The following is a 27,812-nucleotide window of genomic DNA, read 5'->3' on the forward strand; positions in this document are numbered from 1 at the left end:
CACTTTCACAGCATCATCTTTTAGGATTTGAAATAGCTCAACTGGAATTCCATTACCTCCACTAGCTTTGTTCATCATGATGCTTCCTAAGACCCACTTGACTTTGCGTTCGAGGATGTCTGGCTCTAGGTGATCACACCATCATGATTATCTGTGTTATGAAGATCTTTTTGTATAGTTCTGTGTATTCTTGCCATGTCTTCTTAATATCTTCTGCTTCTATTAGATCCGTACCATTTCTGTCCTTTATTGTGCCCATCTTTGCGTGAAATGTTCCCTTGGTATCTCTAATTTTCTTGAAGAGATCTCTAGTCTTTCCCATTCTATTCTTTTCCTCTATTTCTTTGCATTGATCACTGAGGAAGGCTTTCTAATCTCTCCCTGCTGTTCTTTGGAACTCTCCATTCAAATAAGTATATCTTTCCTTTTCTCCTTTGCTTTTAGCTTCTCTTCTTTTCTCAACTATTTGTAAGGCCTCCTCAGATAACCATTTTGCCTTTTTACATTTCTCTTTCTTGGACTTGATCCCTGCCTCCTGTACAATGTCACCAACCCCTCCATCCATAGTTTTTCAGGCACTCAGTCTATCAGATACAATCCCTTGAATCTAGTTGTCACTCCCACTGTATAATCGTAAGGGATTTGATTTAGGTCATACCTGAATGATCTAGTGGTTTTCCCTACTTTCTTCAATATAAGTCTGAATTTGACAATAAGGAGTTAATGATTTGAGCCACGGTCAGCTTCTGGTCTTGTTTTTGCTGACTGTATAGAGCTTCTCCATCTTTGGCTGCAAAGAATGTAATCAATCTGATTTTGGTATTGACCATCTGTTGATGTCCATGTGTAGAATCTTCTCTTGTGTTGTTGGAGGAGGGTGTTTGCTATGACCAATGCATTCTCTTCACAAAACTCTATTAGCCTTTGGCCTGCTTCATTCTGTACTCCAAGGCCAAATTTGCCTGTTACTCCAGATGTTTGTTTCTTGACTTCCTACTTTTGCATTCCAGTCCCCTGTAATGGAAAGGACATCTTTTGGGGTGTTACTTCTAGAATGTCTTGTAGATCTTCATAGAACCATTCAGCTTCAGCTTCTTCAGCATTACTGGTCAGAGCATAGACTTGCATTACTGTGATGTTGAATGGTTTGCCTTGGGAACAAACAGATCATTCTGTCATTTTTGAGATTGCATCCAAGTAGTGCATTTCAGACTCTTGACTGTGATCACTACTCCATTTCTTCTAAGGGATTCTTGCCCACAATAGTAGATAAAATGGTCATCTGAGTTAAATTCACCTGTTTATACATGTCATCAAGTTAAACGCCCTCCCACTTCCTCTTCTTTGGCCTCAGTTTCCTAGCATCCTCCTGTTTTCTGTCTCCTTTTTATTTGAGTGATGAAATTAAGAAAGTTGATTTCCATGGAAGAGGCCGGCTAAGAAGGTGATGATGCTCCACATCATCCTGATATCCATAAAAGAAGAAAACGTTTAGAAGGGGTGAGTTAGACACACACTCTTGAGAAGGATAATTTTTAGATATATAGTGGATTGCTGTTTACTTTCAGACCCTTGAAGTATATGAGCAAAGTTTGTTCCATATTTTTATTAGCCAGGCCTTTATTGCAATCATGCAATTTAAAGAAACAATCCAAACATCTCAGTAACTTACAACAGTAAGCATACATTTCTTATAAGTCTGCAGGGCACCTGGGGCAGTTTTTTTGAGCAAAGATTTTTAAATCACCAGGCTGAAAGTAATGGAGTCCCCAGAGCATTCAGAGGCTTAGGGTACCCTTTATTTAAGCAATTACTAGTTTAAAAGCACCTTTAAGAACACTGACATCATCGTCATCAAGTTGCCACCCAACAAGCTGAACCTCTTGCAGAAAAGTTAGTTTGGATAACACGTGGCTAAGTTTCCTGACTAATGATGCATCAGGTAAGAGTCCTTTCGTACTGAAGTCAAAAAACACTAGTTCCTTAAGATTCTCAAATCCACTCATGAAGGCAAGCCATCCATCGCTGCTTACACAATTTCCTGCCAAATCCAACTGCTGGAAGTTTTCCAGAGGATTCTTTTCAAAAAATACACCTGAATAAAAACAGAAATAAATCCATTAACTGGAAAAAAGGTGTTTTTTTTTTGTTTGTTTGTTTTTTTTAAGAGAAATGGCTATGTTTGGACTAGTGCTTTGCTTAAGAAAGAAATTCTCTGTGTAATTAGAAAAGTGATTATAGACCTGGTTCATTATATTTACAAATTATATTTTTCCTAAAGTGTAAGGGAATCTGATAAATAGCAATTATAGGAAACCAATATAAATGACTTATATACTTTTTCTCTTTTCCTGACTTTTCCAAGTAATGGAAGATTGTGTAAAAATTGAAACGTGGGAGAGACAATTGAAATATTCAGTACCTGTTTTCAAAACTGGAGTCAGACTTTGGCAACATTACGTCATTTCCTCTTCTGGAGAAGCATACGCTACCTAACGATTGTTTCTTTGGGTATGAAATGTTCCAAACTGTAAACTTCAGTAAGTAAACTCCTTCAGTATCTCAAGATAAAGAGTTTTGGGGTTGTTATTTTTCACCCTCTTCTAACTCTTCAGGAATTTCCTTATAGAATAGGGCACTCTAAAATACCTCCTCCAAGGACTGCCCTTATGGCACCATCCTTATGGCAGAAAGCGAAAAAGAACTAAAGAGCCTCTTGATGAAAGAGGAGAGTGAAATAGTTGGCTTAAAACTCAACATTCAGAAAACAGATCATGGCATCTGGTCCCATCAGTTCATGGCAAATATAGGGGGAAACAATGGAAACAATGAGAGACTTTCTTTTTTTGTGCTCCAAAATAACTGCAGATGGTGACTGGAGCCATAAAATTAAAAGACACTTGCTCCTTAGAAGAAAAGTTATGACAAACCTAGACAGCATATTAAAAAGCAGAGACATTACTTTGCCAACAAAGGTCCATCTAGTCAAAGCCATGGTTTTTCCAGTAGTCATGCATGGATGTGAGTTGGGACTATAAAGAAAGCTGAGCACTGAAGAATTGATGCTTTTGAACTGTGGTGTTGGAGAAGAGTCTTGAGAGTCCCTTGGACTGCAAGGAGATCCAACCAGTCCATCCTAAAGGAAATCAGTTCTGAATATTCATTGGAAGGACTGATGCTGAAGATGAAACTCCAGTATTTTGGCCACCTGATGCGAAGAACTGACTCATTTGATAAGACCCTGATGCTGGGAAAGATGGAAGGCGGGAGGAGAAGGAGATGACAGGATGAGATGGTTGGATGGCGTCACTGACTCAATGGACATGAGTAAATTCCAGGAGTTGGTAATGGAGAGGGAGACCTGACATGCTGCGCTCCATGGGGTTGCAAAGAGTCAGAACTGAGTGACTGAACTGAACAAGGCTGCCCTGGTGGCTCAGTGGATCAGAATCCACCTGCCAATGCAGGAGACAGGGTTTCAATCCCTGGTCCAGGCAGATCCCACATGCCTCAGAGCAGCTAAGCCCATACGCCACCACTGTTAAGCCTGTGCTCAAGGGCCTGCCAGCTACAAATACTGAGTCCACACACCCTATAGTCTATGCTCTGCAATAAGAGAAGCCACTGCAAGAAGAAGCATGCTTAACTGCAACTAGAGAGTAATCCCCACTCTCTGCAATTGGAGAAAAGCCTGTGTAGCAACAAAGACCCAGCACAATCATAAATAAATAAATGTTTAAAATTATTTTTTAAAAAAAGTACTCCTACAATGGAAAGGTAAATATCCTAGCCATTACCATGAAGTCAAAGGTAACACCCTAAGTAACGGAGGAGTAAAGAACATGTAGGTATCTGAGTCTGAAAGACTGCACAGAGCAAAGCCACTCCACCTGCCTGGACTGCACACTCCTGAGTGTTACAGGAGAGGGGAATATAGCTCTGCTCTGTAAGCCAAGGTGTGGCTGGGTCTCCTTAGACCAGCATAGCCTGTGCCCAGCCTCATCCATACATAGGGCCTCACTTTCTCCTTTCTTCCTCCTTCCCATAATGAGCCCTTCTTTCTTCCTCATAGGTTTCTCCCTTCTCTTCTTACACCTCATTCTCAAGTCCTTTCTGTCTCTGCCTCGTTCCCAGGTTCTTCCCAGCAAAGTATGTGCTCAGTCAAAATACTGGTTGCCAGTTAGCATGTCTGCATATAAAGCTCCTTCCTCCACAAAAAGCAACTTCATTTCTCCTTCTTAATTACCAGAACAGATTGCATCACCTGAAAGGAACTCTAACGAAGAATTTCAAGCCCACCCCACCCTCAAAGGGTAAGCTATTTATACAGGCTACCTGCCAGGCTTAAAGAATGGTATCAATTAGAGAGATTTTTGGATAATTACCAGAATGTGCACAAGCACAGGAACCAAGAACAAGCAATGTAATTCACAAGGGCACACATTTTGTTCATTGAATCTGGCGTTTTTGTCATCATGAGGAGCAGACTACTTCTGAGAGAAGAGGAATCAGTGACATTTAGCTCTGTAGGCTGTATGTGGGTTGTGGAGAATGCAAGTGCCTTGATCCTAATTCCAGGCAGAAATCTCAGATTCTCTGGGTAGAAGGATTCTGATCCATGAAGGGTTCCTACAACCTAAACAAAGCTCTAGTGTGGAAGAGACCACCCTATAGTTCCCCTGAGCCAGAGCTCTTACCATTTATTCATTCAACAAACAGTTTTGAGTGCCTACCATGTATCCTGGATTGTGCTGAGTGCTGGGGATAACGTAAAAGGACATATGGTCTCTGTCTTCTTGGGCTTACATGTAGTGTGAAAACATGCATAATGAAGTAACTGGATGGAAGATAGGTGCTGTGGTAGGTCCAGGTGCCTTGGGAACACACAAAGGCAATAGACCTTCCAGCCCCACTTTGTTTGCAGAGCAGTGGCAGCTGCACTTACATGCTCCAGGAGAAAGACAAGGATCCTTCTCAGGGAAAATTGAACTGCCTCCAAGGAAGGCCCTACACAGGAAGAGCTGTTTTTCTTTCCTGACCACCCACGGTGAGCCTAAGCCCCTCCCTCAGGTGCAGGGAGCTTCCTACCAATTTGTGCCTCACTCTAAAATGTGAAGAGAACAGGAATACCAGACAGTTGAGAACAGCCTCCAACAAGGAACTAAAGACAGACAAAAAGTCGAACAAAAAGCTCCCAAGAAATGAGGCAACATAGGGATCAGGAAAAATGAACTTCATAAATTTAGTTTTTTTCAGAGACCCCCAAAATTTCCTGTGTCTAACAATAAAAATAAGATGCTATTAAAAAAAATTACAAGTAGATAGCAAAACAGAGCACTTGCAAAATTCTGAGGATCCATTTGGCAGAATGATTTGGCCCAGAACTTACCACTGAGCTAGAACATAAGTATGGTCTGTGGTGGTTCTTTTTTTTTTTTGAGGAAAAAATTGGGTAATGGAGTTCAGATGTGATGCCTGTTTGAGAACATGCTAAATTGTGAGTTTAGCCTCAAACATTTAAATCAAACTATGTCACCTAAAAAAGTAAGTGAGGACAGGTGCAGTAGATCCTTGAGCTCACAATGATTCCTATTCAATAGTCCCAGATTGCTGATCAGGAAGAAACAAAATTTGGGGAGTGAAAATTTAAATATGGCAATTACAGCTTTAAGATGAAGTGTAATCTAAGGAAGAAGAGTGGAGAACCTAGGACTAGGTTCTAAGGAAAATTGGGAGCGTTTAACATCTGTATGGAGGAACTGCCATGGCAAAGGAGACTGAGAAGCTACCAAGGTAGCACGGAAGTCAAGAGAACATTTTGAAAAGGAGAGAGTACTCAGCATCAACTTTTACATAGGTAAGTTAAACACTTTGGGAAAATATCCATTGAGTCGTTGCAAGTGTGTAGAGTCAGCTGGAATAAGTAGGAAGCAGAGGATGGTCAGATAGTGGAGATGTGTTGAGGGTACATAAATTTTTGCCTTGAAGGGAAGGAGGGAGAGGATGATAGTCATAGGAGGAAGATAGGAGTCAGGAAGAGTTCTATATAAAATGAGAGAGACCTGAGCACCTTTAAAAACTGATAGGAAAGAGTAAAGAAGGGCATAATTGGTGAAATGATCTTGAACAGGGATGAGGGCAGGGGTGGGATCTCAGTCAAGGCTAGAGCAGAGAGACTGCCCTTAAAGGGGGAGAGACCTACTATAATGTAATAAGAAAAGGAAAGGCGGGGCATGGGAGGGGGGAATCACATTCATTGTGAAATAGAGAAAGACATGGATTAAGGAGAATAAAGTTTAAAATTGTTTATATAGAGAGAGCTGCATACAGAGGCACAGTAAGATTGTCAGGAAATGTTGACAGGTTGTGTTTATTGTTTATTCAGAAGTGGATAGATCACTAATTTCACCTATTAACTCATGAATCTATCACTTAACCTGAGAATAAGAACATGGATGAAAACTTGGATCTATTATGTGGTATCCTCCTGTTGCACACATCTGTCCCCGCTGACCCACGGAAACTACTGTTCTGATTTAGAGTTTGTCATTCTTTTGTATTTTAAAAAATACAGTTTTGACAAGTACTGTGTAAATACAGTTGCTTAGGATATACTTTTAGGGTCTTTTTGATATATAATATACATACCATAAAATTCAACATTTTAAAGTATAACTATACCACTATAGTTATAGTGGTATAGTCAGACACGACTGAGCGACTGAACTGAACTGAACTTATAGTGGGTTTGGGGCTTCCCCGTGGGCTCAGCAATAAAGAGTCTACCTGAAATGCAGGAGATGCGGGCGGGAGACTCGCATTCAGTTCCTGGGTTGGGAAGATCCCCTGGAAAAAGGAAATGGCAACCCATTCCAGTATTATTGCCTGAAAAATCCCAATCCATGGGATTGGGATCTCAAGAGACATGACTGGGCAACAGCGTAGTGGGTTTTAGTATATCCACAAAGTTGTACACCACTATCTAGTTCCAGGACATCTTCATCACCCCCAAAACTGAACTCCACAGCATTAGCAGTCATTCTCACCCCACCCCACAACATTGGCAACCATTAATCCACTTTTCGTCACTATGGATTTGCCCATTGTGGACATTTCATATGAATGTAATCATACTATATATGGTCTTTTGTGACTGGCTTCTTTCACTTTGTATGATATCTTCAAGGTTCATCCATGTTATAGTGTGTTCTAACACTTCATTCCTTTTTACGGCTGAATAATACTCTATTTTGTAGATATATCACATTTTGTTTATCCATTTAGCAGTGATGGACACTTGGGTTGTTTCCACTTCGGGATTATAAAATATGCGATAACATTGCTATGCATGCTTTTGTATGGACATATATTTTCATTTCTCTTGGATTCCTCAGGGTAGAATTGATAATCCTATGTTTAACCATTGGAGAGGTGGCAGAATGTTTTCCTAAGTAGGAAACAGTCCAACCACCAGCACATGAGGGCTCCACTTTTTCTATGTCCTTGTCAACACTTTTTATTACCTGTCCTTTTTTTATTGTAACCATCCTAGTGGTTGGTAAGAGTCATTTCACTGTGGCTTTGGTTTTCATTTCCCTGATGGCTAATGATACTGAGCATTTTTTCTGATGTTTATTAGCCATTTATATATCTTCTTTGGAGAAATGCCTATTTAGATTCTTTGTCTTCTCTAAACTCCTTCAAGTTGTCTTTTTATCAATGAGTTGTAGGAGTTCTTTATATATTCTAAATAGTAGTCCTTTATCAGATATGTGATATGAATAAAGCCACTACAAACATTCATGTGCCTAGGTCTACACTTTGATAAATGAAATTATTTATGTTGCTCTGCTTTTTCTTGATTAATTTTGCTTAATTTTTCATCTCTATTCCTTTGTTACTCATTAAAGAACCATTTTAAGCTTTACTAATCTTTCTTTTGAACTTCCCTGGTGGTTCAGACGGTAAAGCGTCTGCCTACAATGTGGGAGACCCAGGTTCAATCCCTGGTTTGGGAAGATCTCCTGGAGAAGGGAATGGCAACCCACTCTGGTATTCTTGCCGCCACCACATCACCCCCCCAAAAAAATCGGTATCAAAGCCTACGTCCCAACCAGTAACACTGAAGAAGTTGAATGGTTCTATGAAGACCTACAAGACCTTTTAGAACTAACACCCCAAAAAGATGTCCTTTTCATTATAGGGGACTGGAATGCAAAAGTAGGAAGTCAAGAAAAACCTGGAGTAACAGGCAAATTTGGCCTTGGAGTACGGAACGAAGCAGGAAAAGGCTAATAGAGTTTTACCAAGAGAACGCACTGGTCATAGCAAACACCCTCTTCCAACAACACAAGAAAAGACTCTACACATGGACATCAACAGATAGTCAACACCAAAATCAGATTGATTATATTCTTTGCAGCCAAAGATGGAGAAGCTCTATACAGTCAGCAAAAACAAGACCAGGAGCTGACTGTCACTCAGATCATGAACTCCTTATTGCCAAATTCAGACTTATATTGAAGAAAGTAGGGAAAACCACTAGACCATTCAGGTATGACCTAAATCAAATCCCTTATGATTATACAGTGGAAGTGAGAAATAGATTTAAGGGACTAGATCTGATAGATAGAGTGCCTGATGAACTATGGACTGAGGTTCATGACATTGTACAGGAGACAGGGATCAAGACCATCCCCATGGAAAAGAAATGCAAAAAAGCAAAATGGCTGTCTGGGGAGGCCTTACAAATAGCTGTGAAAAGAAGAGAAACAAAGGAAACATATAAGCATCTGAATGGAGAGTTCTAAAGAATAGCAAGGAGAGATAAGAAAGCCTTCCTCAGCGATCAATGCAAAGAAATAGAGGAAAACAACAGAATGGGAAAGACTAGAGATCTCTTCAAGAAAATTAGAGATACCAAGGGAACATTTCATGCAAAGATGGGATCAATAAAGGACAGAAATGATATGGACCTAACAGAAGCAGAAGATATTAAGAAGAGGTGGCAAGAATATACAGGAGAACTATACAAAAAAGATCTTCATGATCCAGATAATCACGATGGTGTGATCACTCACCTAGAGCCAGACAACCTGGAATGTGAGGTCAACTGGGCCTTAGGAAGCATCACTAGGAGCAAAGCTAGTGGAGGTGATAGAATTCCAGTTGAGCTATTTCAAACCCTAAAAGATGATGCTGTGAAAGTGCTGCACTCAATATGCCAGCAAATTTGGAAAACTCAGCAGTGGCCACAGGACTGGAAAAGGTCAGTTTTCATTCCAATCCCAAAGAAAGGCAATGCCAAAGAATGCTCAAACTACCACACAATTGCATTCATCTCACATGCTAGTAAAGTAATGCTCAAAATTCTCCAAGCCAGGCTTCAGCAGTACGTGAACCGTGAACTTCCAGATGTTCAAGCTGGTTTTAGAAAAGGCAGAGGAACCAGAGATCAAATTGCCAGCATCCGCTGGATCATTGAAAAAGCAAGGGAGCTCCAGAAAAACATATATTTCTGCTTTATTGACTATGCCAAAACCTTTGACTGTGTGGATCACAATAAACTGTGGCAAATTCTGAAAGAAATGGGAATACCAGACCACCTGACTTGCCTCTTGAGAAACCTATATGCAGGTCAGGAAGCAACAGTTAGAACTGGACATGGAACAACAGACTGGTTCCAAATAGGAAAAGGAGTACGTCAAGGCTGTATATTGTCACCCTGCTTATTTAACTTATATGCAGAGTGCATCATGAGAAATGCTGGGCTGGAAGAAGCACAAGCTGGAATCAAGATTGCCGGGAGAAATATCAATAACCTCAGATGTGCAGATGACACCATCCTTATGGTAGAAAGTGAAGAGGAACTAAAAAGCCTCTTGATGAAAGTGAAAGAGGAGAGTGAAAAAGTTGGCTTAAAGCTCAACATTCAGAAAACTAAGATCATGGCTTCTGGTCCCGTCTCTTCATGGGAAATAGATGAGGAAACAGTGGAAACAGTGTCAGACTTTATTTTTTGGGGCTCCAAAATCACTGCAGATGGTGACTGCAGCCATGAATTAAAAGATTCTTACTCCTTGGAAGGAAAGTTATAACCAACCTAGGTAGCATATTCAAAAGCAGAGACATTACTTTGCCAACAAAGGTCCATCTAGTCAAGTCTATGGTTTTTCCAGTGGTCATGTATGGATGTGAGAGTTGGACTGTGAAGAAAGCTGAGTGCCGAAGAATTGATGCTTTGAACTGTGGTGTTGGAGAAGACTCTTGAGAGTCCCTTGGACTTCAAGGAGATCCAACAAGTCCATCCTAAAGGAGATCGGTCCTGGATGTTTATTGGAAGGACTGATGCTAAAGCTGAAACTCCAATACTTTGGCCACCTCATGTGAAGAGTTGACTCATTGGAAAAGACCTTGATGCTGGGAGGGATTGGGGGCAGGAGGAGAAGGGGACGACAAAGGATGAGATGGCTGGATGGCATCACCGACTCGATGGACATGAGTTTGAGTGAACTCCAGGTGTTGGTGATGGACAGGGAGGACTGGCGTGCTGAGATTCATGGGGTCGCAAAGAGTTGGACACAACTAAGCGACTGAACTGAACTGAACTGAATCTTTCTTTAAATGTATTTTTGTCTTCTATTTCATTGATTTATATTCTTATGTTTATTATCTTGAGTTTACTCTTTTTCTGGCTTCTTAAATTAGAAACAATAATTTTCAGCCTTTCTTCTCTTCTAATATAAGTATGTAAGACTACAAGCATTTTATTCAAGCCCTGCTCTTGCTGCATGCTATGTTTCTATATATAATGCTTTCTTACCATTTTCTCTAAGTATTTTCATTGAAATTTGTTACTATAAACCTGAAATGTACCTATCTGCCAAATTGTGTGATTTTTCCCAATGGTCTGAGTATAGGTACAGAACAAGTGGAAAATTGAGGACAATCCAGGCTTTCAGTTTTGCCAGCAAATACACCCTAACCACTGTATCTAATTTCACACCTCACCTCCACTCTCATTTTCTTCCTGCATCTCATTAAGTAGTCTTTATTTAGAAACTGCATCTCTCATTACACTTTCTTCATTTCACTTTTGCATCTTCACACACACAGGCCATCACTAAATGTCATTGCCTAAATTGACTTATCATACTGTGGGCCATAAGAGTTTCAGCTATTTTGACAAGAATGTTTGCAGGATGAAGGACGGAATTTAAACTAGGTGGGAAGAAAAGTCAAAATAAACAGGAGCTATTTAGTAGGCAAGTGGCAGTGGCCTCAATGGACTGGATGTCCCAGTGAAATGAAGTGAACTGGTGATGAGTCACCAAGTAACTAGGATGGAAATTTAGAAGGCTGTTTGAGAATGAATCATCTGGATTTAATATCTTAGGGGTAGAACGGTTGTAAGTGGAGTTATCATAATCTGATAATTCCATCCTCACAGATGGGTGAAGGATAATAGAAGAGAAGGACAAAAAAGGACGTTCCTGAATGTTGGCTGAGTAGTTTCACATAAGAAATGAAGTCTTCTCAGTTGATGACCAAAATTAGAGGGTAAGGAATTCTGTAAGACAGTTGTCAAAGGCTTCAGTGCATAAGAAAACATGACAGTAAATTTGGAGTTCATAGCAATAAGAACAAGCCATAGTTCAGTTAAATGGCCTAAGCCACATGGAAGTAGGAATCCTTCATGAGTTTGGAGGTGTGGACTGGAAGGACAGTGAAAATCAAGGAGAAACTGACCTTGCCTTTTGGACTCTGAGAGGCATAAAGATCAAGAGAATAAAAGTGACTGTTTAAGAGAGTTGTAGGGGAGAGCCAGGTTTCAGTTAGGACCAGGAGGTGTCTAAAACCCTTGGTAAAAAGGTACTTTTCTGAAAATACACCTTATGTCTCCAGCGCATCTTATCTACCACATATTTCATTAAACACTTACTATGACATTTCCTCCCTGCTTCTTCCTTGGTAGCCTATATTTCATTAGACTCCCCATCTCTTATTACTAGCCTGAATTTTATTATCCCATGTCAAGGCATATTGCATCTCATCCATCACATGTACCATCACTAAATAGGGATGTGAATCCCAAAGCCAGATCTAAGCCAGGAGAAGTATGATGGACCAGAGTCAAGAAACTTTTGCTAGAGGTTTGAAGAATTGGTTGGTTCAGATATCATAAAGAGTTTGTGAAATCATACAAATGTATTTTCAAATTTGGGGATATTTTATATATAAGAAAATAGCATTTACTATAATGGGTTTTCTAAGAACCCAAGCTAGCCTATATCTCATGGCAAATAGTGGAGGTGCTATAAGTTCTTTCATTCTTTTATACAACATATTTATTGAGTGTGGGAAATACACTCAATACCAAGTCTAATGGCCTGAGCCCTGTTCTCTAAGATCTCACAGTTAAGTGGGGCAGATAGATATATGAATACATTCTCTAAGTTCAAATGGTAAGTGTGCTAACAAAAATAAATGGCTGTCTGTGTGTAATAATAAAAACCACAGTTTTTTTAAACCAGAATTGAATATAAGCACATTGGAAGACTGACATGTATATTAAAGCCAAACATATGAAAAGTGAAAGTCGGTTGCATCCAACACTTTATGACCCCATGAACCGTAGCCCACCAGGTTCCTCTGTCCATGGTACTCTCCAGGCAAGAATACTGGAGTAGGTAGCCATTTCCTCCAGGGGATCTTCCCAACCCAGGGATCAAACCCAGGTCTCCTACACTGCAGGCAGACTCTACCATTTGAGCCACCAGTGAAGCCCAAAGTTTAACATATGCTTTACCTGTAACCCAAACCCACTCCTGTATAGACACCCAGCAGAAATGTGCCCATATGTTCACCAGAAGATGTACACAAGGATGTTCATAGCAGCACTATTTATAGTATTTGAAAGATAAAATTACTCAAATATCAACAGTAGAATGGGAAAAACCAGTTGAAGTATGTTCATACAATAGATTTTACAGCAATGAGAATGAATGAATCTTGTATACACATAATAATATGGATGAATTTCATACACATGATATTGAACCAAAGAAAACTCAAAAGAATATACAGTGTATGATTCCATTTATGTAAAATTAAAAAGCAGCCAAGACTAATCTATGATGTTAGAAGTTAGGAAGCTGGGAGAAGGAAGCTACAAAGCTGAGAATCTTCTGTTTCTTTCTTTCTTTTTTTTTTTATTCTTCCACGTCTTGATCTGGGTACTAGTTACATGGGTATATGAACCTTATGAAAATTCATTGTACTATCTACTTAGGATTTGTACACTTTCCTGTGGGTATGTTACACGTCAATTAAAAAACACAAAACCAAAAGGAACCCTGATTTTGGCTTCTTCTGCCTTTTAACATGATTCGTATTATGGAGGAAATAAATCTGTTCTTCTCTCTGCTGTTAATAGAGCCCAGCAGTAGAGGGGAAGAGGAGAAACCTGAATGTAAGCCTGTTATTCATAGAGCACATTAGTCTGGCTATGTGAAGGAAGGGCTTCCCTGGTGGTTCAGTGGTAAGGAATCCTCCTGTCAATGAAGGAGACCCGAGTTCCATCCCTGGGTCAGGAAGATCCCCTGGAGAAGAAACTAGCAACCCTCTCCAGTATTCTTGCCTGGGAAATCCCATGGACAGAGGAGCCTGGCGGGCTACAGTCCATGGTGTGGTAAAAGATTGGACACGACTTAGCGACTGAACAACAATGTGAAGGAAGGTCCTGAACTGAGTTTGGTATTAGGGGGCTAGATGTAATTGAGTTACTCTTCATAATCACATAGATCATAATCACATAGAAGGATTTTTTTTTTTTTTCAGGGATTGTAAGAGATGGTGATGAAATAGGACAGGGTAATTGACAGGCAATTGGAGCCTGAATTGGCAGAAATAGTCTTGCATCTATTTGAGAAAGGGGAAGTGCCAATATTAAAGTTAAGTGCTCTTCAGAGCTATCATGTAAGTCCACCCTTTACAAATACTTATAAGCATTCAGTAAATCTGCTACATCTGTAGTTATACTGGGACCTTCTTGTAAATGTTAAGGATAAGTGAACTCTCCCCATCTGAGTAACTTGGAGAATAGGGAAAGGGACACCACAGGGGTTAAGTTGACACAGATCCAGAGTCACACAAAAACAGAAGTGCAGAGCCAGGAGGGACCATGGAAACAGAGCCCTGGATCTAGCATATGGATTAGAGCAGTTTTTTTAAAATCGTTTTTTAAATTGAAGTATAGTTCACTTATAATATGTTAGTTTCAGGTGTACACCAAAGTGACTTAATTCTGTATATATATTTTTCCTGTTCAGATTCTTTTCCATTATAGGTTATTGTAAGATATTGAAAGTTCCCTGTGTTGTACTGTTGCCAATCTATTTTATATTTATATATATATATATATATATATATATATATATATACTGTTGCCCATCTATTTTATATATATAGTAGTGTGTATATGTTCGGAGAAGGCAATGGCACCCCACTCCAGTACTCTTGCCTGGAAAATCCCATGGACGGAGGAGCCTGGTAGGCTGCAGTCCAAGGGGTTGCTAGGAGTCGGACACAACTGAGCGACTTCCCTTTCACTTTTCACTTTCATGCATTGGAGAAGGAAATGGCAACCCACTCCAGTGTTCTTGCCTGGAGAATCCCGGGGACAGGTGAGCCTGGTGGGCTGCTGTCTCTGGGGTCGCACAGAGTCGGACACGACTGAAGCGACTTAACAGCAGCAGCAGCAGTGTGTATATGTTAATCCCAAACTTCCAATTTAATTCTCCACCTGCCCCCAATCCTGCTGTTTTCTTTGGTAACCATAAGATTTTTTTTATGTCTGAGAGTCTGTAAATAAGTATTTGCATCATTTTTATATTCCACTTACAAGTGATGTCATATATTTGTCTTTCTTTGTCTGACTTCCTTCACTTCACATGATCATCTCTAGGTCCATTCATGTTGCTACAAATGGCATTTCATGCTTCTTTATGGCTAATGTTCCAGTGTATATATGTACCACATCTTTTCCCTTTTTTTAGTGGTTTTAAGAAGACTTTCAAGTATATATAAATACTATAAAAATGTATGTGTATGTGTGCATTGGATAACAAGATAAAATATACTTTTAAAATATGGGTCATAGTCAAAAAAATTTGAAAGACTCTGGACAAGAGGCTTAAAACAATGTCTAGGTTACTCTTAGGGGTGCAGAAGAGCGAGCATAAGGAGACTATTTTACCAAGAGTAGCTAGTGGGAAGCTTCTGTGTAGCACAGGAAACTCGCCCTAGTGCTCTCTGACAGCCTAGAGGGGTGAGATGGAGTGGGAGGGAGGCTCAAGAAGGAGGGACATATGTATACCTATGGCTGATTTATGTTGATGTATGGCAGAAACCAACACAACATTATAAAGCAATTATCATCCAATTAAAAATAAATAAAATTTTTTTAAAAAGGAGACTATTTCACCAAGAAAGAGATGCATCAGCTAGGTCTTAAAGGACTGTAGAGGAGGTGAAGGACTTCCTAGAGGGAGCACATGTACAAAGGCATTTTGGAGGACTAGCAAGAGGTGGATGAAGCCTCACATAGGTGGGGAGGCATGCAGAAGATGAAGATGGAGAAGAAAGTGGACTGGGGCTCTATTGTGAAGGATCTCATACATCAAAAGTGAGCAGCCTGAAGAAGTTCTTTTTTAAAGAAAGATGACCCTAGCATTTGGTTCCCCTTGAAGCTGCCAGAGAATAATGATCACAGTACCATTTATTGAGTATATACAATGAATCAATATTGAACTTCTTACTATTCATTAGCTCAATTATGGATTAGTATAATAACCTCTCATATGGTAGGCATTGTAATTATCCCCATTTGACAGATGAGCAAACTGAGGTTCAGCAGCTTGAAGTTGCTGCAGGTCATACATCTATCAAGTGGAAGGGATGGGTAGGTCTGTCTGACTCTAAAACTAATTCACTTAACCACTTCATAATGATGGAGCCTCTAGAGGGGACTGACAGACAGCAGTCTCTTCACCTGGCTAGAGACCAAAGGCAGAGAATGCTTGGCTCTCACTCTTCAGCTAGTGCCTCACATCCAAGCAGACTGCTTTTTATACCTCTAGCTGCATGTGTGTGCACACTCAGTTGTGTCTGACTCTTCGCGATCTCAAGAACTTTAGCCCACCAGGCTCCTCTGTCCATAGGATTTTCCAGGCAAGAATCTGGAGTGTGTTGCCATTTCCTACTCCAGGGGATCTTCCTGATCCAGGGATCGAACCTGGGTGTCCTTCATTGGCAGGCGGATTCTTTACCACTGAGCCACCTGGGAAGCCCTTATACCTTTGCAGGGTGGAGGAAATGGCTGGAGAGGAGCCATGCCAGCACCTGTACTCGCTTGCTCCTTTCATCAACTCTTCTGTCTCTAGCCCTCTCCCTGCTTTGGCCTGACAACTTTCTTATGTCTCTGCTTCTTTTTTAAAAAAAATTTTTTTGGCCTTGCTGCATGGCATGAGGTATCTTAATTCCCCAACCAGGGATGGAACTGGTAGCCCCTGCAGAGGAAGTGCAGAGTCCTAACCACTGGACTGCTGAGAAGATTCCATGTCTCTATTTATAAAACAGGGATAATAGTTATGTTTTATTAGGTATATAATGGTAATTCCACAATTCTTTTTAAAAACACTTTGAGAATAAATTAGTTCTTCATTTTGTCATTTTTTCACTTGCATCTTGGGGTACATCATTACAGGTAAATTCCCAAGAGTCAGCTGTCTTCTGTTATATTTATATTTCTCATTTACATATGGACACTGTTAGGCACTAGGCTATTAAAGTGAAATGGCAAACTACTCCCTTAGCTTAGTTCTTAATAAACCCACCACAGCATCTCCTTCTCTGGTCTCAGTAGTCAGCCTCAGAAGTGGGCAAGTTAAGCAACTACCTACTTACAGATATGAAAGATGATAAAGGTTCTCTATGTAAAAATGCCTTCCCTCACCTGTAATTCTAATTCTACACACTTCCCAACAGCCTCCTTGAAAAGACATAACCTTTCCTACTTACTTTAGGTATGAGGTTACCTGAGAAGGATTATTTATTAGCTAATTAGCCTGTCACAGAAACCCCACCTGCTTCCAATATCACCCAGAATAGCAGAAGGTCCTGAAAGAATGACACCCAGGATGATATGATTTGATGGTTAAGGGAGCAGGTAGAGGAGATGGAAGTGGAGTTAGAAATTAAAGGAAGGAGAGGACTTCCCTGGTGGCCCATGGGTTAAGAATCTGCCTACCAATGCAGAGCACACAGTTCAATCCCTGATCCAGGAAGATCCCACATGCTGCAGAGCAACTAAGCCTGCAAGCCGCAACGATTGAAGCCTCTGTGCCGTAGACCCTGTGTCCCACAAGAGAAGCCACCATGATCAGAAATCCACGCACTGCAACCAAGAGTAGCCCCAAAGTCCAAGCACAGCAGCAGAGAGCCAGTGCAACCAAAAATAAATAAAAGAATCAAGGGAAGGAAAGACCCAGAATCTCAGCACCACTAAGAATTGCAGAACCTTTGGGCAGCCTAAGGAATTAAAGACATACACCTCTCTAAGAGAAATTTTTAAAAGAGGGAGTTAGTCTTTAATGAGTACAGAGTTTCAGCCAGGGAAAATGAAAAAGTTCTAGAGATGGATGGTGATGGTGGTTGCTTAAGAACGTGAATTCCACAAAACTGTAGATTTTAAAATGGTTAAAATGGTAAGTTTTATGATATGTATCCTATTAGTACTTTCTAGACAATCTGTGAGGGAGATGAAGGCAGTCAAGGCTGTTTTCACCAATCCTTTGCCTTAGGTAATATAGTAGTCAGCCTTCAAGTTGGCTCCAGTGACCCTCACCTCCTAGTATCCACTCTTCTGTGTTGTCCCCTCCCACACTGGGTTGGGCTGACATGAGTAACCATAGGACACAGCAGAGATGACCCCAGAATGATCTTCCCAGGCTAGGTCATAAAGGGTATTGCAACGTCTAACTGATTTCTCTTCTGGATCTCTTGCTCTAGAGAGAGTGAGCTGCCGTGTTCTGAGGACATGCAAGCAGTGTATGGAGAGGTCCAGGGATGAGAAAATAATGCCCCATCCAACAGCCAGCACGAAGCTGCCAATCAAGTGAGGAGCCACCTTGGAAGCAGGTTTCCAGCAGCCCCAGTCAACATCTGTACTGCAACCTCATGACACAAAGCCAGAACCACCCAGCTAAGCTGCTTCCAAATTCCTGACCCACAGCAATGTGAGGTAATGTTTATAGTTGTTTGTTTTATAGTTGGTTTAAGCCACAAATTTTGGAGTCATCTTACACAGACATGATAACTAATACAGAGAGCGTGGGGACACTTCAACTGCCTGAGGCTGTTGTGTCTTCAGTCATCTATGTATCTTTTTTTGTTCCTGGGAAATTTTGCAGCTTCTTAAATGTATTCCATGATCCCATTTACATTAAAATTGCACTTGGGCTTCCCTGATGGCTCAGATGGTAAAGAATGTGCCTGCAATGCAGGAGACATAAGAGATGCGGGTTCAGTCCTTGGGTTGGAAAGATCCCCTGGAGAAGGGAATGGCTATTCACTCCAGTATTCTCACCTGGAGAATTCCATGGACAGAGGAGGCTGGGGTTCCAGTCTATGGGGTCACAAAGAATTGGACACGACTGAACGACTAACACATTCTTTCTTTCTTTTCCTTACTTGTTTTGAATACCCAACAAATGACTTAAACATATTTCCCAAGATTGGAGGGGCCTTGCTGAATTTCAGATAGTTAAGGCCAGGAAGAGCAATTCCTAACATAATACATCTTATCAGATAATGTGAATGTTTTTCCTTTAAACACTTTAGGTGAAATGCTTGAAGACAGGCTAGTGTCTTCAATCATTTTACTCTTTAACATATGTGAACACTCTTCTACTATGTTTGTATAAAAAAGAGGAGTCAAATAAACAAATCAGATGCTAGCTAACTAAATAGAACAAGCCAATTGAAGAACTTTGTGAGGGCTAACTTCCTTTCTCTTAGCTCTGTATGTATACCTACCTAGAATTCTTATCTCTGCATCTGTGAGTCTCCAGTTTTTCAGCCCAAGCTTGACGAGCTGTGGGACCCTCTCCAGTTGCTCCAACAGTCTGGCCAGACTGACTCGTACATCACCACACCAGGGCAGCATCAGAACGGTTAGCTGTTCTAAGATATGCAGCCTGTCAACTTGAAGAACGAGGGAGCAGTTTCAGAAATTGGATCCATCTCAAAATTGATAAAGGATGAAGGGATGTGAGAGAAGGAATGACTATTATCTCTGAAGCCTGCTCAGTGGGCAACAAGAATCTACTTGTTTTTTTGTTAATATTTTTATGGGAAGTGTTCAAAAATATACAAAAATATATAAAACTATATGTACTAATATGCCAACTTTCAACAAAAACCAAATCATGGATAATCTTGTTTCATTGTCATCAAATTCCTTCCCTTCTATATTATTTTGAAACAAATCTCAGACAGTAAGTACCAGGTTGTTTTATTTTAACATAATCACAGAATTGTTATCACAGCTTAAAAATCTTATTACTAACTTCTTAAGCAAAATTGCCTTGAATGTCACTCTCAGACACTAGCTCCCTGGAAGGAGGCAAGCAAGTGGGAATCTCAGGTGCAATGATATGGGAAAACTAATAACTCAAAAACCATTGGCCTGTATTCTTCAAGAGTAGTTTAGAAAAGGGCTACATTGACTTATGTAATGACTTTCACTTTCACTGAGGTCCATCTAGTAAGGCGTATGTGGATAAACGAAACTGCAGGAGTCAGGCTCTGCTTTTCTGACCTTTTGAGTATTTGGTTTTGGCTAAATTGTCATTCTTACTTAGTTGCTGAAGAGCTTCTTTTCCATCCTTTTCCAGATGATTTTCAGATAAATCAAGAATGCTCAGTCTGGCCAGGTTATGAAGATTCTGAGCTGGAAAAAAGAAATTTCAATCCAAAACAAGACTTTCAGGGAACTAAAGTGCATTTTAAAATATCCTTAGAAGAATTCTGAGTCCTTGTTTTCTTTGTTGGCAGCATACAAAACATTATTTCACTTGATTAATATAATTATTCCAAAAACGTCTCTGGAAAGATTTAACCCCCGCTTGCCACAACTATGATTGATGCACATATATTTCCTGGTCCTAAGTTCTGACTAAAAAACTTCAATTCACCATAAGCCTAATGCAGCCTGGAAGACAGTTTTTATGTCATTTTAGTAAAGTCACTCTGCTTTTCTAGGCTTCAGCAGCTTCATCATTAGAATGAGGAAGTTGAAATGGATAAACTCTTGAGGTTGCTTACAATTCTAAATACCCTATCATGCAGGAGAAACAAAGGAACAAAACCAGATAAGATGGGCTGTTCTTTGTGTACTCAGTTTAGGTAATTTTGTTAATGTCATAGTTGTGATGCTAATAATAAAAACTTAGAAATTAAAAAAGACAGATGAGAAAAACAGAAAATAAATAGCAAAATGGCAGCTGGAAATCTATTCATATAAATAATTATATTAATGGGATTAAACATTCCAATTAAAGACAAAGATGAATAAAACTAGATTTTCTTTTTCAAAGCAAGACCCAACTCCATGCTATCTATAAGAGAGGTATTTTAATAACAAAAATACAAATATATTGAGGTTAAAATTTTGGGAAACTATATTACATGTAAACATTAATCATAAATGCCATTGTTAGGTGGTTAGAATAGGAGAAAGGAGTCCAAGAAAGGGGAAAGCCCATGAAAAAGGAACAAAGGAAAATTTTGAGGACTGGAGTGAGAACCTCAGGTGAAACAAACACACCCTCTTCCTGGCTAGCCCTAATTTGCATATGGCAGGCTCAGAAGGTAGGAGACAAAAACGTGAAAAAGAGGGAGTCAAAACAGGTGGGGCCTCTCCTCTGGGGTCAGCCTGCCTTCACACCTCAAGGGTGTACTATCCTTTGTTTGCTGAATACAACTCTGAGCTGTAACACTGGTCCACCATTTCAAATCTTTGTTGCGGCAAGACAGAACTGACGAAATTACACTCTCCTGACACTATCATTCTAGTGAGGAACTGCTTAATTCTTTTCTTCATTTTCGTATATTTATCATGGTTGTTTAATTTAGTTGAAGTTTTTCCTATCAAGACTGATTGGAAATATCCCCGTTAGAAATTAGTCAGTTTTTTAATGAATACATACTCTTGTTATAATATTAGCTATTATTATTTTTAATCAATCATATGAACCCTTTTCTTAGAGTAAAGTATCTTCTGTGATTTGGTTTCAAATACAAAGCCTGGGACTTCCCTGGTGGCTCAGTGGTAAAGAATCTGCCTGCCCATGCAAGACACATGGATTCCATCCCTGGTCCAGGTTGATTCCACATGCCACAGAACTACTAAGCCCGTGCACGACAGCTACTGAGCCTGTGCTCTAGGGCCTTGGAGCCACAACTACCGAAGCCTGTGTTCCCCAGAGCCTGTGCTCCTCAACAAGAGAAGCCACTTCAGTAAGAAAGCAACTAGAAAGTAGCCCCTACTTATGGCAAATAGAGAAAAGCCCAAGCAGCAACAAAGACCCAACAGAGCCTAAACAAATAAATAATTTTTTAAAACCTGCAGAGCTCCTCTTAAAAAGGGTACAGCTAGTATTTTCAGTTCTAAACCTGTCTCTCCCCAGGGCAAGTGAAGAAGTAAAGGAGTGTGCTCATCATTCTTATGCCTCTCATTGTTTGTCTGGCCTTTTCTAATCCCTAGGTATCTGCAACTTTTGGTTTACACTGGTGTATACATAATTTTCTTAGGAAAGTTTACAGATTCTTAGCAGTTGTTTATTCTGTTTTTTAAAGGGCTAGACCATCTTTTCCCCAAAATCCTAAATTTAAAAAAAACATCTAAATTGACCATATCTAGTTTATCCAGAAATATGCAAAAGTTTCTCCATACTTGGTATATACACCCTTTAGGAACTCAAGACTCAGCTCTTATATTGATGCATATTACCTCCATCTTAACCAGGCAATAGGTAAGAATTAGGACAGAGAACATTTAAGAAAATCCTTCTCTCTCTGCTTCTCAATCACTTATTTATCCATTCAATCAAAATTTTATTAAGCAGTTATTATATAACAGAATGTGCCAAGTTTCAATCACTCATTTCTTACTTTCTTCCTCTTTACCCTCTCTTGGGCTTCCCTGGTGGCTCAGCTGATAAAGAATCCACCAGCAGTACGGGACACCTGGGTTCGATTCCTGGGTTGGGGAGATCCTCTAGAGAAGGGAACAGCCACCCACTCCAGTATTCTGGCCTGGAGAATTCCATGGACTATATAGTTCATGGGGTCTCAAAGAGTAGGACACAACTGAGTGACTTTCACTTTCACTTACCCTCTCTTAAAATGACATCTTCAATTATCCCAAAATTCTCTCCTATTATTCATCCATAATAAATTTTCATTCCAATCACAGAGATCATAAAAATAGGTTAGATATTACCTAGCAGTCTTTATTATCTTTTCCAATTTCTCTAAAGACTAAATTTCCATTTGAGAGATTTAGCATGCCTTGGTATAAACATATCACATGTTTTCTTACACTGTTTTCATTCAATTATAGGCAGCAGTTACCTAGGGTTTTCACAGCATTTCCTGACAGGCAGCAGGAGACTAATTGAATTTCTTTAAGGTCACAGGGTTCAGCTGATAGAGACTTGACTATGTAATCCATTCCTTCCCCTATATCAGACAAGTGGGTCAAACGAAGTAAGCACATCTTTTTCAGATTTGTCAGACCTTCAGCTGCAGACCAATGGAAAGGAAATGCATTAGGACAGCAAGTACATAAAGGCCTTCTTGCAGTGTATAAACACAGTGTCAGAGTCTTAACTGTTCTTATTATTAAACTTATATTAATAAAAATAATAGAGAAAACAAAAATCTGACCTAGTTTTAAAGCATCTTCTTCATTCATCTGAATATTATCCAGTATGAGCTTCATAAGATTCTTCAAATTACCTAAATTGTCAGTCAGACCACCTGCCAAAAGAAAAGGGATTGGTGTTCAGCTGTCATTTACTAGATTTCTGTGACCAATCAAAAGAATTTTGTTCTACTATGGGCAAGAAATGTTCATGAAATTGAAACACAAATATATAATTTTTGGTCAGAGATAGAATCATGTCTTCCCAATATAATGGAATTACACTGGAAAGGTAATTGGGAAATCTCCAAACAGGTGGAAATTAAACAACACACTTCTATACAAGCATCAAATAAGTCTCAAGGAAAATTGGATAATATTTTGAAAAAAATTTTTTTAAAACTAAAATATATCAAAATCACAGATTAACAGTTGCTTAAAGGGAGATTTAGAGCATTGAATACTTATATTAGAAATAAGGAAAATTTTCAAATCAGTAACCTAAGCTTACTTAAGAAACCAGACAGAGAGGAGCAACATAAACCCAATGGAAGAAGAAGCAATGCAATAATAAAGGGCAGAAATCAATAAAAAATTGCAAACATAAACAATAGGGGAAAATCAATGTAAATTAAAAGCTGTATCCATGAAAAGAACAATAAATTTGATAAATTTCTAGCAAGACTGATAAATAAAAAATGAAGAAAAACAAATTACAAATATCAGAAATGAAAAGGAAGATAACAATACAGAAATCACAGATGTTAAAAGAACAAAGAAAAATATGCATAAATTTGACAACACAGATGTGTGTGTGTTTTAGTCACTCAGTCGTGTCTGACTCTTGTGACCTCGTGGACTGTATGTAGCCCATCAGGCTCTTCTGTCCATAGGATTTTTATAGATAAAACTACACAATTTCTTTTTTTAATTAATTAATTTATTTTAATTGGAGGATAATTTCTTTACAATATTGAGGTGATTTTTGCCATACATCAATATGAATCACCCACGGGTGCACATGTGTCTCCCTGTCCTGAACCTGCCTCCTACCTCCCTCCCCACCTCACCCCAGAGCACCGACTTTGAGTACCCTGCTTCATACATCAAACTTGCACTGAAAACTACACAATTTCTTGAAAGCCCCAAGCTACTAAAATTTATCCAACATTACATAAATAACCTGAATAGTCCTATGTAACTAAGGACATTGAATTTGTAGTTTAAAATTTTCTCAAAAAAGAAAGCTTCAAGCACAGATAATTTAACTTGCAAATTCTACCAAACTTTCAAAGAAGAAATAACATCAATTCTACATGATAACTATCAGGAAACAGAAACACAGGCAACACTTCCCAACTCATTTTATGAAGCTACCATTAACCAACGTGAAACTCAGACCAAGAAAATAAAACAAAAGAAAACTTTGAAGCAGTATCTCTCATGAACATAGAAGCCAAAATTCTCAACAAAATATTACCAAGGAGTCCAGTCATGCATAAAAAGAATATTATACTACCACGAAGTGAGCTTCATACAGGAGCGCAGGATTGTTTTGATATTTGAAAATCAATCCATGTAATTCACTATATTAACAGTCTAGAGAAGAAAAATGAAATGATCATATAAATTGACACAGCGAAAATATTTGTCATAATCTAATAACTATTCATGAGAAAAACTCTCAGCCACCTAGGAATAGAAGGAAACTTCCTCAACCTGACAAAAGGCATCTCAAAAAAAAAACAAAAAATGACAATGAATGTCATACTTAATAGTGAAAGTCTGAATGCTTTCTCCCTAAGATCAGAAACAAGGGAGGATATTCACTCTCATCTCTTCTGTTCAGCACTATGTACTGCAAGTCATAATGCAATAAGGCAAGACAATGAAATGAAAAGTATACAAATTGGAATGGAAGAAATAAAGATATTCTTTTTGGAGGGGACATGAAATAAGTTTATCATAGATACAGAGTACAATATCAACACACACAAAAATCAATTGTATTTCTGCTGCAGGGTAGCGACTGACTCCCTGCAGGGGTACCTTTCAGGGGTACTGACTGTGGCAGTGCGAGCATGGGAACTTTGAAGGAGGTCCCCATTATCTTCATTACCTCCAGCATAGTTTGGTCTCAGGTCAAACAACAGGGAGGGAACACAGTCCTGCCCATCAACAGAAAATTGGATTAAAGATTTACTGAGCATACCATAACAAAACCCAGTTTCTCCCACAGTCAGTCTCTCCCATCAGGAAGCTTCCATAAGCCTCTTATCCTTATCTGTCAGAAGGCAGACAGAATGAAAACCAAAATCACAGAAAACTAATCAAACTGATCCCATGGACCACTACTACTGCTGCTGCTAAGTCACTTCAGTCGTGTCCGACTCTGTGCAGCCCCACAGACGGCAGCCCACCAGGCTCCCTCGTCCCTGGGATTCTCCAGGCAAGAACACTGGAGTGGGTTGCCATTGTCTTCTCCAATGCATGAAAGTGAAAAGTGAAAGTGAAGTCCCTCAGTCCTGTCCAACCCTCAGTGACCCCATGGACTGCAGCCTTCCAGGCTCCTCCATCCATGGGATTTTCCAGGCAAGAGTACTGGAGTGGGGTGCCATTGCCTTCTCCGATTGTCTAACTGAATGAAACTATGAGCAATGCTGTATAGGGCCACCCAATATGGACAGGTCATGGTGGAGAGTTCTGACAAAACATGGCCCACTGGAGAAGGGAATGGCAAGCCACTTCAGTACTCTTGCCTTGAGAACCCCATGAACAGTATGAAAAGGCAAAAAGATAGGACACTGAAAGATGAATTCCACAGGTCGGTAGGTGCACAATATGCTACTGGAGGAGTGGAGAAATAACTCCAGAAAGAATGAAGAGATGAAGCCAAAGCAAAAACAACACCCAGTTGTGGATGTGACTGGTGATGGAAGTAAAGTCCAATACTGTAAAGAGCAATATTGCATAGGAACCTAGAATGTTAAGTCCATGAATCAGGGTAAATTAGAAGTGGTCAAACAGGAGATGGCAAGAGTGAGCATCGACATTTTAGGAATCAGTGAACTAAAATGGACTGAAATGGGCAAATTTAACTCAGATGACCATTATATCTACTACTGTGGGCAAGAATCCCTTAGAAGAAATGGAGTAGCCCTTATAGTCAATAAAAGAGTCCAAAATGCAGTTCTTGGATGCAATCTCAAAAACGACAGAATGATTTTTGTTCGTTTCCAAGGCAAACCATTCAGTATCACAGTGATCTAAGTCTGTGTTTCAACCAGTAATGCTGAAGAAGCTGAAGTTGTGGTTCTATGAAGACCTGCAAGACCTTCTAGAACTAACACCCAAAAAGATGTCCTTTTCATTTTAGGGGACTGGAATGCAAAAGTAGGAAGTCAGGAAACACCTGGAGTAACAGGCAAATTTGGCCTTGGAGTACAAAATGAAGCCAGGCAAAGGCTAACAGAGTTTTGCAAAGAGAATGCACTAGTCATAGCAAACACCCTCTTCTAACAACACAAGAGAAGACTCTACACATGGACATCACCAGATGGTCAATACCAAAATCAGACTGATTTTATTCTTTGCAGCCAAAGATGGAGAAGCTCTATACAGTCAGCAGAAATGAGACTGGGAGCTGATTGTGGCTCAGATCATGAACTCATTGCCAAATTCAGACTTAAGTTGAAGAAAGTAGGGAAAACCACCAGACCATTCAGGTATGATCTCAATCAAATCCCTTACGATTATACAATGCAAGTAATAAATAGATTCAAGGGATTATATCTGATAGAGTGCCTGAAGAACTATGGATAGAGGTTCGTGGCATTGTACAGGAGGCAGTGATCAAGACCATCCCCAAGAAAAAGAAATGAAAAAAGGCAAAATGGTTGTCTGCGGAGGCCTTACAAATAGTTGAGAAAAGAAGAGAAGCTAAAGGCAAAGAAGAAAAGGAAAGAGATACCCATTTGAATGGAGAGTTCCAAGGATTAGCAAGGAGAGATAAGACAGCCTTCCTCAGTGATCAATGCAAAGAAATAGAGGAAAACAACAGAATGGGAAAGACTAGAGATCTCTTCAAGAAAATTAGAGATACCAAGGGGACCATTTCATGCAAAGATGGTCACGATAAAGGACAGAAATGGTATGGACCTAACAGAAGCAGAAGATATTAAGAAGCGGTGGCAACAATACATAGAAGTACTATACAAAAAAAGATCTTCATGACCCAGATTAACCATGATGGTGTGATCACTCACCTAGAGCCAGACATCCTGGAATGCAAAGTCAAGTGGGCCTTAGGAAGTATCACTAGAAACAAAGCTAGTGGAGGTGATAGAATTCCAGTGGAGCTCTTTCAAATCCTAAAAGATGATGCTGTGAAAGTGCTGCACTCAATATGCCAGCAAATATGGAAAAATCATCAGTGGCCACAGGACTGGAAAAGGTCACTTTAAAGGCAATGCCAAAGAATGCTCAAACTACGGCACAATTGCATTCATCTCACATGCTAGTAAAGTAATGCTCAAAATTCTCCAAGCCAGGCTTCAGCAGAATGTGAACCATGAACTTCCAGATGGTCAAGTGGGTTTAGAAAAGGCAGAGGAATCAGAGATCAAACTGCCAACATCCACTGGATCATCGAAAAAGCAAGAGAATTCCAGAAAAACATCTTCTTCTGTTTTATTGACTATGTCAAAGCCTTTAGCTGTGTGAATTGCAACAAACTGAAAAATTCTGAAAGAGATGGGAATACCGGGCCACCTTACCTGCCTCCTGAGAAATCTGTATGCAGATCAAGAAGCAATAGTTGGAACTG

At 39.7% G+C, this 27,812-nt stretch overlaps 1 protein-coding gene and 1 long non-coding RNA gene across 2 annotated transcripts in view; one reads left to right on the forward strand and one right to left on the reverse strand.

Annotated features, from left to right (window-relative positions):
* Positions 1 to 1,229: 1,229 nt before the first annotated feature.
* On the forward strand, positions 1,230 to 2,566 carry LOC113901077. Its single transcript, XR_003513298.1, has 2 exons — positions 1,230 to 1,500; positions 2,366 to 2,566. It is a non-coding gene; the product is annotated as an uncharacterized LOC113901077 (long non-coding RNA).
* The window catches only part of NLRC4 (NLR family CARD domain containing 4), a 49,607-nt gene continuing 23,385 nt past the window's right edge, over positions 1,591 to 27,812 (reverse strand). Inside the window, exons 5-9 of the mRNA XM_027554969.1 lie at positions 23,011 to 23,103; positions 22,696 to 22,866; positions 19,919 to 20,011; positions 19,096 to 19,263; positions 1,591 to 2,095 (exon numbers count right to left, since the gene is read on the reverse strand). Of these exons, the coding sequence (XP_027410770.1) occupies positions 1,803 to 2,095; positions 19,096 to 19,263; positions 19,919 to 20,011; positions 22,696 to 22,866; positions 23,011 to 23,103 (818 nt within the window). The 3' untranslated portion in view covers positions 1,591 to 1,802. The remainder of the gene's footprint in view (positions 2,096 to 19,095; positions 19,264 to 19,918; positions 20,012 to 22,695; positions 22,867 to 23,010; positions 23,104 to 27,812) is intronic.

Source organism: Bos indicus x Bos taurus, chromosome 11, assembly GCF_003369695.1.
Source record: "Bos indicus x Bos taurus breed Angus x Brahman F1 hybrid chromosome 11, Bos_hybrid_MaternalHap_v2.0, whole genome shotgun sequence".
NCBI lineage: Eukaryota > Metazoa > Chordata > Mammalia > Artiodactyla > Bovidae > Bos > Bos indicus x Bos taurus.